This window comes from Neomonachus schauinslandi, chromosome 4, assembly GCF_002201575.2.
Source record: "Neomonachus schauinslandi chromosome 4, ASM220157v2, whole genome shotgun sequence".
Lineage (NCBI taxonomy): Eukaryota > Metazoa > Chordata > Mammalia > Carnivora > Phocidae > Neomonachus > Neomonachus schauinslandi.
Genome location: NC_058406.1, coordinates 27067712 through 27079818, shown reverse-complemented (window position 1 = coordinate 27079818; position 12107 = coordinate 27067712). Strand labels below are relative to the sequence as shown.

General features: G+C 45.8%; 1 protein-coding gene across 3 annotated transcripts in view; it reads right to left on the bottom strand.

The window, feature by feature from the left end:
- Nucleotides 1–3869: 3869 nt before the first annotated feature.
- The window catches only part of LOC110575417 (protein argonaute-1), a 32592-nt gene continuing 24354 nt past the window's right edge, over nt 3870–12107 (bottom strand). For 2 of the 3 annotated variants that reach the window (XM_044914477.1, XM_044914478.1), the window contains 7 exons: nt 10766–10925; nt 10490–10580; nt 9235–9429; nt 7002–7136; nt 6353–6454; nt 5452–5651; nt 3870–5213 (listed from right to left, as the gene is read on the bottom strand). In XM_044914477.1, the coding sequence (XP_044770412.1) occupies nt 5105–5213; nt 5452–5651; nt 6353–6454; nt 7002–7136; nt 9235–9429; nt 10490–10580; nt 10766–10925 (992 nt within the window). In that variant the 3' untranslated portion in view covers nt 3870–5104. The remainder of the gene's footprint in view (nt 5214–5451; nt 5652–6352; nt 6455–7001; nt 7137–9234; nt 9430–10489; nt 10581–10765; nt 10926–12107) is intronic. The other variant, XM_044914479.1, reaches the window with a different exon arrangement.

Below are 12107 nucleotides of genomic sequence, written 5' to 3'. Positions count from 1 at the left end.
GTCTCTCAAAAATCTTCACTTTCCTATCTTCACTGCTATAGCTTTATAGCCTTGTTTCAGTCCCTCATCATTTGGCTAGGGAACCATTTGGCCACTCATATCCCCCACCAAACTTTAAGCTCCTTAAGGAGAGAGACACAGTTTTCCTCCTTTCTGAATTGTGCTTCCTTTCTCCCCCAACAATACTGCTGGACACAGTGCTTTGTATGGTTTGTTGAATGAAGGATAAATGGAGGCCTTGTGAAGTATGGTTACATATAATCTGTAGCTTCAACACTCTGGTGGTTTTTTATCCACTTTCCTATAGAGGTGATAGTTCTGCTGTTATAACAATCTAATACTCTAACCTAAAATATATCAGAGATATAATTAATCCCAACAGTTTTCTTTGCTAATGGGAGTGGGGGAAAAGAGAGAGAGAGACCGCACTTTAGAAATAGAAGCCACTGTTGTCTTTATAAAACACAGAATTGTGCTGCTGCTGTTGCTTGCTTTAGAAGGAACTGTACATTACAGCTGCTGGGATAATTTTACAATGGACTGGACAAGGTACAGCTCAAAGCAGGACACAAACACAAGTCTCAAAGGGAAACAAATGCAAACAAGTACACAGCTGTGGGGCTCCAGGGACACTTCCCCATCCATGCTGGACTTGAGAGGGATAAAAAGTTTAGAAACTAAAGTGAAACCCAGAGTAGTCACACATGCCCACCAGATGGCTGCTAAGTGCAACATCACACACCAATCAGGTTGGACTGTGTGCACAGGAAAGTCATTTCATTTTTCCTTATTGCTTACACCAGGGGACTCAGTGCATTTGACACATTGTCTTTACTTGCACAATCCTTGGAGAGTTTCCTATTTTGCTTTTTAAAGAAGGAAATCTGCCTTCCCCACCTTATTCTGTTTTGTTTTGAGCCCATTCCCTCCACTCCCATTCTTAGGCTCCCAAACAGCAGCCAGAGGTTCTAAGTCAGTAGGAATAGAGTAAGGGGAGAGCACCAACCTAGCCTCTCTCCCTACCTAGGGAGAAGGCAAGTCCTAATAAAAGGGGGGAAAAGAGAAAACCAGAGAATCCCTTCTCCCCAATCTGCTTAGAAGGCTAAATAGGAAAGAGTGCCCTGCATATCCCTGCCATGATCAGACTTTAAGAAGGAAGGCATCCCAGCTACCATCCTGGATTGGCCTAGGCCCAGTAAATATAAAAAATAACTTCCCCCAATGTAGTTTCCAAAACTGCATTTTGGCTAGTTTGAGATAACTTTCCACCCTGAAGGGGAAGGAACTTCCATTCTTTGTTAAACATGATGCCAGGTCTAAAACACTACCCACCAGCCTTGCAGATAGATACCCCATGGGCCAGCTAAGAATTCAAAATGTCCCCTTGGCCGCCCATCCTGAGTGCTAGCCTCATTTACTGAATTCTAGGACCCCCCCCCCAAAAAAAAACCAAAACAAAACAAAACAAAAAAAAACAACCATCCAAGAACATTGTTGCTTAGCCAAAGAGGAGGCTGCAGTGGAGCTATCTAGTAGGTGGGAACCAGGAGCTTTTAAGGGAGGTTTCATGCTTTTAGGTATCTTCCTTGTCAACATTATTCTAAACCTAAGTTCCCATCAACAATAGCCCCAGGTTTATCCCAAGTTCAACAGTAGCACCTCAACCCCCAATGGGTCAGACTGGACTGGAAAAATGATCAATGAACAGTGCTCTTTCCCATCTTTTATCCAAATTCTCTCCATTCTCTTCCCATCACTCTCTTCTTCCCCCAAGTCCATCCCCTAACCCTCCAACCCTGGAAACCAAGTAGCTCGACCCTAGAACAGCCTCAGAAAAGGGAGGCAGGTAGAGAAATGGAACCAGATCTAGAAAAAGCAATGAGAAAAAACAACTCCAAGGAGTGGACAGGTGTGCAAGTTGTCAGAAGCCCTCCTGATTTCATGCCAGGTAGGCAGCCCTGCTGCTCTGTCCTTGTGTAACGTTGATGGCAGTCCAGCCCAGAGAGAACATCACCAGGCTTGGGGAACAGATTCTTGGTCTTCTGCAGCCAAGGAGCTAAGCCTGACCTTGCTAGCTAACAGTGGGATTATCGAAGCCATGCAGAGAATTCATCATCACATAGGCAGGCAGGCCAGCAAACAAGCTTAGTGAAAGAAAAAAGGAAAAGGAGCCAGGGAAAGAGAGAAGTAGAAAAGAAAGGCAAGAGAATAGAATGAAGGGAGCAAGAGACCTGTCCAAGAGGATGAGGCTGGGATCCCCCCAACACTTCCTCAGAGCACAAGTAAGAAGCACCACTTAAATCAAATCCAAGAAAGCCAAAGCTTGTTGCGAATACCACTTCTCAATCTACATGCACCATCTTTCAAATAAGAATAATCCTCAAGGTCAAGGGTATTTTTCAAGTCTCAAAGATTAAAAAAAAAAAAAAGTCAGAGCAAGAAGTCATTTTCTTGCCATTGCCCAAACCGCTTCTCTTGCTTTTTATTTCTTGAATGGCATGTACAATGCCAAAGAGCTAAAAAATGCATTTCAGGCCCCAGCTCAAAACCCAAATGGAGAGAGTGAGGCAAAGAGAGAAAAAGGAGAGAACATAAACTTGTTGCTGAGAGTAGGTGGCTACCACCAGCTCCCTATGGATATTTGCAAATGCTGGTGAATGACTGGACCCTCCAGGAACAGTGCCCTGATCCCAGCCCCTAAATGCACCCAAGAAGAGAACATGCAGAGCCCGTTGTCCCAAGAGAGCTCCCCTCCCCAAAGGGTGACTGAACACGAAGTAGACAGTATATGAAGGCGATGGACAGGGCAGATGGAGTGTTGGCATCACTCTCTTTAGGCACTTGTGTAAGGAATGTAGGCTCTCCAGTGAGCTGCCTCCTCCCAGAGCCCTCCATTCCGTTCTTCAGCTGGGCTGTACCCATGGGGCATCCCATGCTATAGCCAGTAGGAAAGAAGTAGAGGAGGAGTTACTCAACAGTCCTGATGCCTTCTCCATAATCAATGTTTGTGCTATGTTTTGTGAAGTCGCTGAACAAAGTAGCCAACCAGAACAGAACCTGGGATAGACTGTTTTGCATAGCAAATCTGGGTCTGTACAAGGGCTGCTGGGGAGGGGAAATGGTAGCTCTAAGCACACAGGCCAGGATTCAGACCGGCCTCCAAGCCTGAGCTAGGTCTAAAGTGTCATGGCTTCATCACCAGATTGGGGCAAACCCAAGCCCAGGCTCCTCAAAAAGAGGAACATCCACACGGAAGCTGCAACTCCTCATCCCAAGCAGTGGGATAGGAAAAAAATGAACAGTTAAGGAAAGAGGGGGCCTTGCCTCAAGGCCAGCAGGCACCAAGCTAGAAACCCCCTACTTTTCCAGTTCTGCAAGACAGCCAAACCCCATCTTTATCTCGGGAGACAAAAAACAAAACAAAACAAAGGCCCATGCCACCCACTCACATGCCCTAGTGGGAAACTGGGAAAAATTCATTTGTGTAAACAGAAGCAATAGGGAGCAGCAAAATCCCCCAGCCTGTCCACAGGACACACTGGAATCTGGGATGAGCCAAAGTGTCAGAGGACAGTCCAGAGAAAGGGAGGATGCACTTGCAGGAAAGAGTGCAGGGCAGTGCAGAGGAGGGAGCCTATAGCAAGAAAAAGATATTATCTGCACAGGGGAAGGATGGAGCCTGAGCTCCACCGTGAGGAGATAACCACCCTCTACCGAGCCAGGCCAAAGAACAAGTCCGGTACATAGTTCCTTCTGATGGCTCAATGTTTCTGGGATGTAAACTTAGTGGGCATGGGAGGGATTTCCAGATTTTGGCAATAGACTCAAGTTATGGTATAAAAATAACATCTAGTTTTTGCTCTTTTTTCTTATTTTAGACTTAAGATCATTTGTTATAAGACACCCCAGTTAAGAAATATTGAAACATAAGCGACTTGACCATCAGGGGAAAAAAGAAGCCAAGAATGAGAAATGCTATGAAAGTAACTCCAGACCCAGGCAGGTGGGGAGGCTTGGGGGGACAGGGAGAAAAGGAGGCGTTAAGTGGAAAGGCCAGGGGCCAGTCATCTCAGCAGCTCCAAGACATCATGTCTGAAAGTGCAAATGTCAATGGACTTTAACCATCTTGAGGTTGTGATCTTTTTTAAAAGCTCAATGAATATGGAAGTCAATTCCTTTGAATGCAAAATAGCTGGCGCTCTGGCTGGAGGCTTGTTGGGTTAGGGGTATTTCTTCCCCACCTACCTCCTCTCCCACCCCCACCCCATCCCCCCAAAGAAAGGTACAAAAGGTTGCAGTTCTGCAGCATTACCGTTACAGGGAAGGCACTGGTTACCCACCAGTAGGCGGAAGGAAGACAGGGTCGTGTCACTTCAGAGCTAAGTGCCATAGTGCCTTAAGTCTTACTAGGGGCTGGATGTCTGTCAGGGAGGAGGTGTAAGGTGGGGTAGAAAAGGTGGAGAGAAAGGAATAAGGGAAAGGGGGGTGGCAGCTGGGGGAGGAGCAACCAAAATCATTAGCATTAAAAATCTTCCTACAAACTGGATTTTCAACCCATTAAAACATCTAGTATTCTAAAATATTGATCTGGGTCTGGTTTCGTTTTTCCTCTTAAACAAATCTAGACCTTTTCTGATTAAGGCTCCTAAAAAATCCTTCCTTCCTCCCACCCACTTTCTCAAGCCCCTCACTCTCCCATCTAAATTATCAAACCCAAACCTACCAGCTTTTGTCCGTGGGGCTGCAGAGCCGACCTTACCAAGCTGTCAGGCATGAGTCTTTAGCACTGCAAGTCACATGAGACACCTGTGTGTATGGTGGGCACCAGTGCTGCCCCTCTTGGTCCAGTGGGGTCAGGGCCAGATGTGACAAGATGGGGTGAGGGGTGGGGGTCATGAGGTGGACATCAGAGACTTCTGGCTGGTGGTCTGGCTTACTGGCCCTGTTCCCCACCCTTTTAAAGCCCCCTTTGTAGAAGGAAACAAGGCCTTCTGAACTCCTCCCTACCCTCCCTCCTCCTCCTTGCTTCCTCTGGATTTGGGCGGCACAGCTCTTGGGGCTTGGAAAGCTTTCTTCTATCCAGTGAGGTAACAGCGTTCTGCCTTCAAGCGAAGTACATGGTGCGCAGAGTATCCTGGTGAACCTGCACGGCTTTGGCCAGGGCCTGGGGGTCCCGCCCATTGCTCTGCCCCGATATGTGGCTCCCCTCTCCACTGAAAAGCAAAAATGAAAGAAGTCCTTCCTGGTGCACTGAGCTGCTGCTAATTCATTCCCCCATCCAGAGTACCAATTCCCATACCAACTTAAGAGAAAGTCCCAACCCAGATTTGGGCAGATGAGCCCAAGGATATCCTACTGTACAATATTCATTTCCTTCCGCCCAAGGAAAGTTGAGAGGATCTGTACCAGAAGCTGAAGCAAAAGGGAAGCCAGCTTGATCCCAGGCCTCACCTGTCATGCTCCTTGTCCACTAGGTGGTATCGTGCCCGGAAAGCCACCAGGCGGGCATAGTAGGCAGGTGCTGGGATAGAGACGGAGCGCGTGCATCGTACATAAGTGTGGCACAGCTGGTACGTCAAGATCTGGAGCTCATCCGCTGTGAAACGGTTGTCATCCCAAAGGACATAGTAATGGGATGGTCGGCTGGTGCCCTGGGAAGATAGGAAGATGAGGGGGCCCCAAACTGGGCAGAAGGGATGGCCAATGCTAAGGAACAGGATCACTGTTAAGAGTGTGGTTGGGGGGACGCCTGGGTGGCTCAGTCGGTTAAGCGTCTGCCTTCGGCTCGGGTCATGATCCCAGGGTTCTGGGATCAAGTCCCACATCGGGCTCCCTGCTCAGTGGGGGAGTCTGCTTCTCCCTCTGCTTGCTACTCCCCCTGCTTGTGCTGTCTCTCTCTGGCAAATAAATAAAATCTTAAAAAAAAAAAAAAGTGTCGTTTGGGGTGCCTGGGTTGCTCAGTTAAGCGTCTGCCTTCAGTTCAGGTCATGATCTCAGGGTCCTGGGATCGAGTCCTGCTTCTTCTCCATCTCCCTCTGCTGCTCCCCCTGCTTGTGCTCTTTCACTCTCTCTCAAATAAATAAAATCTTAAAAAAAAAAGAAAGTGTGGTTGGGTTGGAAGACCCACCCACGAAAAGGCAAACACAAAGCCACCTATGTCATAAAACACCCTTGTTATGGGCAATCCTGCCTAAGATGTTCAAAATGTACTTCTGTTCAAGTATGCTAAGGGCTTATTAAGAGAAAAATCCTTTTCTGAATGCCCTCAGTGACAACTGATATATTTTAAAGGCAGTGGGAATAATCAACTCATCTTTGACCCATTGGAAAGCCCTGGACATAGCCCAGCTACCTGGATGCCTGCATGGCTGCACAGATAGAAGTCGAACTCAAATGGGTGGGTGATGTTGGTGTCCACAGTTGTCCCAGCTGGGATGTTACCACTCTTCCCAATCTGTATAGAGACAAAGACAAACAAGATCCCAAGATCTGCCTGGCCCTAAGTAGGGCCCCAACTCAATTCTACTCTGACTCCACCAAAATCTCAAAAGTAAAGCAGAAGTTGCTGTTCCCAGAGGGTACCAGATCTTGAAATAATGCGCTTCTACTGTCACACAAACCTGTGGTTAAGTGCTGATTTCACTATTCATTAGCTGTGTGACCTTAGTGAGTCATTTAAGATTTCTGAGGTTAAACTGGAGGTAATAATAGTACCTACCTCACAGGGCTGCTGTGAGGAAGACACCTTGTACAGTGTCTGACATATAAGAGAAGTTCAATAAGTAGTTGTTCCCTTTCCCTTCTCTGGAGCTGGTCTATATGGGGGCCTATAGGCCAGGGAGCTAGGAGGAGGGAGAGGAAGTACAAGAGCTGGGGGAAGGGGTTAGGGAGGACAGACAAACCAAGGACTATATCCCCAGATTTATCTCAAGGGCTTCTTCCATATTAAGAGAAGGGAGATAGGATGAGGATAAGGGTGGCTTCCTCAATCTCTCACTCACTCGCTCATTCTTGTCAGCACAAAAAAGGCGCGTATGATGGCGTTTCTGCACCACGATATAAGTGATCCCAGGCTGGTAGTCCTTTTCCAGTTTGATGCAGGCATCACGGATGGCCAACAGCTCATAGTGGAGGATCTAGGCACAGGGTGAGGAGGGAGACAAAGAGAAATAGCTCCTCTTGAGTCACATCTTTGTCAACTAAGAGGTTGCTGTTTGTAATACGGCTTTTTGCTCAGTCTCCCTTTATAAACAGACACCCAACCATTACAGATGACACAGCCTTTCTGTCAAAATCAGCCTTATACTCAGTTCACATATGTTGCTATAAAACCTTGGCCAGGAGGCTTGGCATCAGCAGAGAGCACTCACCTGGTTCCTATGCATAAAGAGACCTAATATCAAGACACAGAACCAAAGCACATAGACTTCACTAAAATCACAATGCCCAGAGTAAGGTCAATCTCAGGATCAGGAGGATAACAGGAATTCCCCTGTGAGCTCCAAAAGCAGACAGTGTTGAGACCACCAGAGAAGAGCAGACACACAGTTCAGGAATTGGTACAGTGGGAGTAGATGAATTCAGTCCTACAAAGAAGTAGGATTATAAGAATATGGACTAGCTAATGAAGGACCCACAAGTAAATAACCATATGCAATGGTTGCCTTGTGGTCTTAGACGTCAGATATAAGGAATCAAAACTGTATGGTAGAAATATATAGAATGGAAATCAATTAGAACTAGTTTATTTATTTATTTATAAAGATTTCATTTATTTGTCAGAGAGAGAGAGCACACAAGTAGGGAGAGTGGCAGGCAGAAAGGAGAAGCAGACTCCCCGCTGAGCAGGGAGCTCGATGTGGGGCTCGATCCCAGTACCCTGGGATCATGACCTGAGCTGAAGGCAGACGCTTAACCAACTGAGCCACCCAGGTGCTCCTAGAACTAAATTTAAACCCAAGCTTTATCTAGTTGTATTCCTGTAAGCAAGCTACTTAGCCCTTCTAAGTCTCATTTTCTCCACATCTACTAAAGTTACTAGTAAGACCAGCCTCACAAAACTGTTGTGAAAAGTATAACAGATTAAGTAAAAGCATAGAAAACCTAGTAGGGGCTTAATAACTGCTGATTGCTTTGCTAATAAGCAGTTTGAATTTTAACGCAAGACTATGTGAAGCCACTAGACATTCCTGAACAGAGAAATGATAGGATAAATTTGTCTGCTGTTTTAGGGAACACTGGATGACTTAGAGAAAACTAACCATAAACTCGAATCAGACCAATTTGTCTGAATCCCAGTTCCATGACTGCTTAGCTTGGTTGACACTGAAGAAATCATTTAACATTTCCAAGCCTCCTCATCTGTCAAATGCGATAATTTTCATAGGGTTATTCTAAGCATTAAATAGAACATATATGAAGTGCTTACCACAATTCATAGTACATAAGAGATACCCAATAAATGACACTTATATTAATATTAAATGGTAGTCAAGGAAACCAGTTCATTATATATTCTAAACAACAGAAATATGAAGGCTTGGCAGGGACAAAGAATAGGAGGAACATTCTGAAGGAAGGTCAACAGCAGTTCTCAAAGTGTGGCCTCCAGACCATCACCTACCTAGGAACTTGTCAACTACAAACTCTAGGGGCGCCTGGGCTGCTGAGTCAGCTAAGCATCTGCCTTTGGCTCAGGTCATGATCCCAGGGCCCTGGGATCGAGTCCCACGTCAGGCTCCCTGCTCGGCGGGGGCCTGCTTCTCCCTCTCCCTTTGTCCCTCCCCCCACTCATGCTGTCTCTCTGTCTCTCTCAAATTAATAAATAAAATCTTAAAAAAGAAAAAAAAAAGAACTACAAATTCTAGGGACCATCCTAAACTAGATGAATCAGCACTTCTTAGAGCCCTGTAAACTGCTGTAACAAGCCCTTCAGGTGATCTTGATGCATGCTAAAGTTTTGCGAACTACTTGTCTAAAGAATCAGTCTTCAACATGAACCAACTAGTAAATACGCACTGAGGCTCTTCTGTCACAAGAAAGGTCTATAGATGCTGTGCACACCACCCTCAGTTGAGCTCTCTGCTCCTAAGCCTACCGCCATTTATAGCAAAGCTCTCAAAGAAGTGCCACCTCCCAATGCCAATAGCTTTAAAAAAGGGAGCAGTACTCTCTGTACCCATTAGGCCCTCTGGCCCCAATGTGAAGGTTTTCTCCACCTACTTTGGACCCTACCTGGGGGAGCTGGCCTTCAGGAACCCCATCTCGGTAGAAGATGATGCGGGTAGGCTTGAAGCGGGTAGACTTGTAGAACTGGATGAGCAGCTCACGCACCATGTAGGATAAGTCTTCAATGATCTCCTGCCGGGGTCGCTGCACTCGCACAGTAGCACAGTAACGGCTGGGGTGGGCATCCATACTGCCTACTACCTAACAGTCAAAGAGGCAGGATCAGCCTCCAGAATCTCCACCCTCCCAACACTGTTAGGACGTAGATTTGGGGAAGCTTCTTAGCAAGAAAACTATGCAAACGAGTTAGTAGGGTTTGGGATTCAATGTGTCCTGGTTTCAATCTCTATCATGCATGCAGAAGTTATTTAATCCATCTGATCTTTTTCCTCCTCTCAAATAGGTAAGAATGCCACCTGCTTGCAGTGCTGCTCGGGTACATATAAAACACCTTGCATAGGACCTAGCTCACAGTAAGTGCTTGGTAAGTTCAATTTTCTTACCCCTTGCAGGAAGGCACTACTAGCTCAAAGAGCCACAGGTTAGTCCTTTTCTTAATTCAAGTACTAATCTACCCAGAAACCATAGTGAAGAGTGTTCCTGCAGGAGGTAGGAGTAACATCATTTTCAAAGGGCACAGTGGCCAGAGCCTAGGACGGATGGCCACAAGGAAAACAAGGGTAAGCATAGTACAGGATTTCCCCACATTTACCGTGCTTAGCCCAGTCTGCCTAGAGAAATGTGAGGGTTGAGGAAAGAGAAGTGGGAAGAAGGCCTGATCCTTCTAGCAATTCGGAAGCCTCTAGGGACAGGGAGCAGAGAAGTCAGGAGAGGGACTGGAAAGACATTTAATCTACTAGACGGATCAGGGGTAGGGATGGGGAAGAGGAAAGGACAGTCCCAGCAACTAAGTAACCACCTTCAAAAGGATTTCAGAGAAGAGACATGGTCTTTCCCATATCCCAAAAGTGGGCATGGAGAGAGAGAGAGAAATTTGAACACAGAGCAAGAGTGATGGAGACTGGGCAAAGTCTCTGGCCACCACCTACACTCTCACTGCTCTCTCTGAAAAATAGATACCATACAGAGTTAGTTTTATGAAGATATCAAGGGAGTGGTTAATGGGGATGATCAGCTGAAAAAAAAAAAAAGTTCTTACAAAGGGTCAAGCGTCAGAGCTGAGAAAAGGAGATTATATGTAGTCTTCGGTGCTCAGAGCTAAAATGAGAACCTTAAGAAGAAGCTGGAGAGTATCACTCACTGCTGTGATAGAAGGTTTTTTCCCATCCCCTGCTGGGGGGTGTGTAACATCTGCTCCCAGGAATATCACTGGCTGTTGAAAGACGGCAGAGCTAAACAAAGAAGAGAAAACAAATGGTGAGGAGTTGGGTCTTCTCTTCCTGGCACCATCTAGTACCCATTCTGGTCATCTCTCCCCTTGTGTCTGATTCACTCTGCCTGGCCAGAGTCCTGTCATTTTGTCAATCCCCGACATGGTACCTTGCTTGACAGGGCAAGTGGGCAATAGAGTTCATACCGCTGGTGTGGAACTAGGATGTTGTTAATGCCACCAAGTTTGACATTGATCTTCAGGCAGAGATTGGACAGAGTCTGAGGCGAGGTCTTGACCACATTCTTCACTTGCACACACTGTGTAGCCATTCCCAAGAGCGTATCTCCAACACGTTTCACTTCAGCTATAAGCAGGGAGAGATGTAATTAGTGCATTCAATGAATATTTACTGAATGCTGATTAGATGTCAGGCAGGATACGAGGTGGTAAGAACACAATGGTAACCAGAAACATAGGGTCCCTAATCATAGTGGTTACTGTCTAGTGACTAATCTTAAAAGTCATGAAAAGTACAACAATGATAAATGCTACAACAGAAAACTTCATGAAGATATCAGAGCTTTTAATAGGGGGTAATAACCCAGCCAGGAATGGACTAAATAATGATAGAAATGAAACCCAAAGGTTTCATTAGAAGAGAGGCGGAGTTGGGAGAGAGCATTCCAGACAGAGGGAACAGCATCAAAAATGCACTCTGATAGGAAATATGTTTGAGAAACTGGAAGGCCAAAGTAACTAAAAGGAGAGCAAAGGAACCATGGTGTGAGAGAAAGAATGTGGTCATCGGACTGATCCTGCAAGAAGTGAAGGTAGCTTGTACTAAGAAGACAGTTGCTTAGATGGAAAGAAACAAACAGATTCAAGAGATATTTAAGGGACTCAGAGATGATATATGTTAGGGAAAAGAATTTTTATAGTTAACTTCAAGTTTCTAGCTTTTGTAATAAAAGATAGGTCATAAACTGTTCTTGAAACCTTTTGAATTTGAAGTGCTTTTTGGTAATTCCAGTGAGGACATCAATTCAGCAATGAGAATAGTAGTTGAAAGCTCAAAAGCAGTCTGAAAGGGGATACAAATTTGTTAGATATTTTGTACAGATAGTAATTAAAGGCATGATCTTGATGAGATCATCAAGGAAGAGAACAGGTGAAAGGAGTAGGGCTTAGACCTGAGTCTTGAGGAACTCCTAAGAAGATGAACAGCTAAGAAGATGAGTCTGCAAAGGAGAAATACCCAGAAAACTAGGAGGAAGACAGTGTTGTATCATGAATACCAAGGGAAGAGAGGGTTTCAAGAAGGAGCAAGTGTTCAACAAAATCAAATGCTAAGAGATCTAGTAAAATAAGGACCAGAAGGGCGCGTGGGTGGCTCAGTTGGTTAAGCCACTGCCTTCGGCTCAGGTCATGATCCTGGAGTCCCGGGATCGAGTCCCGCATCGGGCTCCCTGCTCGGCAGGGAGTCTGCTTCTCCCTCTGCCCTCTTCCCTCTCATGCTCTCTGTCTCTCATTCTCTCTGTCTCAAATA